This window comes from Fulmarus glacialis, unplaced genomic scaffold, assembly GCF_000690835.1.
Source record: "Fulmarus glacialis isolate BGI_N327 unplaced genomic scaffold, ASM69083v1 scaffold12034, whole genome shotgun sequence".
Classification (NCBI taxonomy): Eukaryota; Metazoa; Chordata; class Aves; order Procellariiformes; family Procellariidae; genus Fulmarus; species Fulmarus glacialis.
The window spans coordinates 1-2,030 of NW_009208725.1; the positions used below are offsets into that span (position 1 = coordinate 1).

At 46.3% G+C, this 2,030-nt stretch overlaps 1 protein-coding gene across 1 annotated transcript; it reads right to left on the bottom strand.

Moving 5' to 3' along the window:
- Positions 1 to 911: 911 nt before the first annotated feature.
- Positions 912 to 2,001, bottom strand: LOC104075922 (myosin-8-like). The gene is made up of 3 exons (XM_009576590.1): positions 1,879 to 2,001; positions 1,641 to 1,736; positions 912 to 1,207 (listed from the first exon to the last, which is right to left on the bottom strand). Exons 1-3 carry the CDS (start codon positions 1,999 to 2,001, stop codon positions 1,052 to 1,054), a joined length of 375 nt encoding a protein of 124 aa, XP_009574885.1. The 3' UTR covers positions 912 to 1,051.
- Between the last annotated feature and the right edge of the window lie 29 nt (positions 2,002 to 2,030).

Sequence of the window (2,030 nt, forward strand, 5' to 3'; positions counted from 1 at the left end):
GCAGCTACGCAATGCACCAGGGTCCAGTGCTGCCAGAATGGCTGTTCCGTATTTTAAGCTGCACTGCTCTTTCCTGTGCAGGTAATTAGGCAGTTGCCTCTGTTAAACACCTATTCCAGATAAATGAAACACTAATATGAGTGCCATTGTCATCTCCCAGTGGGTACAATGCTCTTTGCCTCAGGGTGGAGGCACCAGTGGTATCCAGGCTTGCCATCTGCTCAGACTGCACAGTCCCCTCGTGGCACTGATGCGAATGGCTGGGGTTGGGAGCCATCCTTTCTGCCTTGAAGCTCTTCCTCATGGTCAGCTTTTCCTCATTTTTGTCCTGTCCACACATTATATTCTGATCTTAATTGTTTGCATTGTTAACCCATGTGGGATGAAAAAAAAGTCAGTGACTGTTGGCTACTTCTTTCTACCCGGCGTTCAATTCACTTATACAACAAAACTCATCCATTGTTGCAAAAGGCAGACAGGAAGCACTGGTTGGCACTGTGGAGCTACTGTGTTTAGTGTTTCCCTGTATTCTCAGAGTGTCAGACTCAAAGGTTTCTTTCATGCTGTCATGTTCCCAGAGTTGTTCTCATTTCCAGTTTTAAATAATGAAAACCAGTTTCTCTTGATATGTATCCTTGTAAAACTTGTAAAACATTGGTTTACAATTTCTCTTATAGAAACTAACTCTATCTTTAAGTTACAATTCCATTGCTGGGAAACACTGTAGTGTAGTGCAAAAAATTTTGTTTGCTCTGATGGCTGTAACTGTTACAGTAGCTGGAGCAGTACAGTTTCTGGATCTTACTCCAGGCGATAAATTATTTTCTAGAGCTTACACCTGAAATTAATTGTTTGAAAACAACCAAAACTTAAGAAACTGCAGAATTGAATTGTAACAAGTAAAAGCACTATTTCTGCTGTGTATGCAAAGGAATCTACAGTCTTTATTCTCTAGACATTGACATGGTTACAAAGACTAAATACAGAAAAAAGCAACAGAGGGTTCACATTCTGTGCAGCCCTCAGGTCACTTTGCTGCCTCATGACATCTTCACTCTTCCTCTCCTATCTTCTTGCTGTGAAACTCCCGGCTTTTCACTCGGAGCTTGTTGACCTGCGACTCTGCAATGTCAGCCCGTTCCTCAGCTTCCTCCAACTCATGCTGGATCTTGCGGAACTTGGAGAGGTTGACATTGGACAGCTCCTCCTGTGCGGGGAGAGGGAGTCGGTGGTGAGGAGTCCCGGGCAGGGGTTTCACTCCTCATGTGCCTCGGCCTTGTGGGGCTGTGGCTCTTCCCTGGGGAAAGGCTCAGACCTCCATCCCCCACCCACCACTGCTTACACATAAGCCTCACACAGACCTCCTTATCTTCCATTATTCAGGACCACAATGTGACAAGCTTCACCAGTACTGTGTCACACTTCAGGACACTTTTTGTCACTTAGTCTGGTCATTTGTGCACTTATTCTCCCACTTGCTTCGTGCTCAGGTATCAGGGGGGGTTTGTCTGGATGACAAAGACCCTAAAACCCATGATTGTTGACCACTGGCATTTTCCAAATTTCTGATATTCATCTCCTCAGCACCTGTGTGACACCCACAGAAAGCAACGCTTGCCTATTCTCCAAGCAATACTTACAGCCTCCTCAGCTTGTCTCTTGTAGGATTTCACCTTCATTTGCAGCTTGTCCACCTGATCCTGCAGCCTGAGAATATTCTTCCGGTCTTCCTCAGACTAAAGCAGTTGGCAAACAGGAAAGAGAATGAATTCTTGGTTTCTCCACACCACAAAATAACATTTCGCCTTGGAGTTCATGTGAAAATGTTTGGCTTCCTGAGATGAGGGTGTGTGAGCCCAAGGAGGCCTCCTGCCTTACCTGGTAGGTCAGCTCCTTCACCCTCCTCTCGTACTTGCGCACGCCCTTCACAGCTTCAGCGCTGCGCTTCTGCTCAGCATCAACCTCCCCTTCCAGCTCCCGCACCTGCAGTGAGAAGCCCATCTTTGTAGCTTCCCTGGTATCTCTCCAAG

Excerpts from the sequence above, each read along its gene's own strand:
- LOC104075922 (XM_009576590.1), bottom strand. The coding sequence starts at position 2,001 with ATGGGCTTCTCACTGCAGGTGCGGGAGCTGGAAGGGGAGGTTGATGCT. Across the intron at positions 1,737-1,878 it reads TGAAGGAGCTGACCTACCAG|TCTGAGGAAGACCGGAAGAA; the intron begins GTAAGGCAGGAG and ends CAACTGCTTTAG. Across the intron at positions 1,208-1,640 it reads AGAGACAAGCTGAGGAGGCT|GAGGAGCTGTCCAATGTCAA; the intron begins GTAAGTATTGCT and ends CTCCCCGCACAG.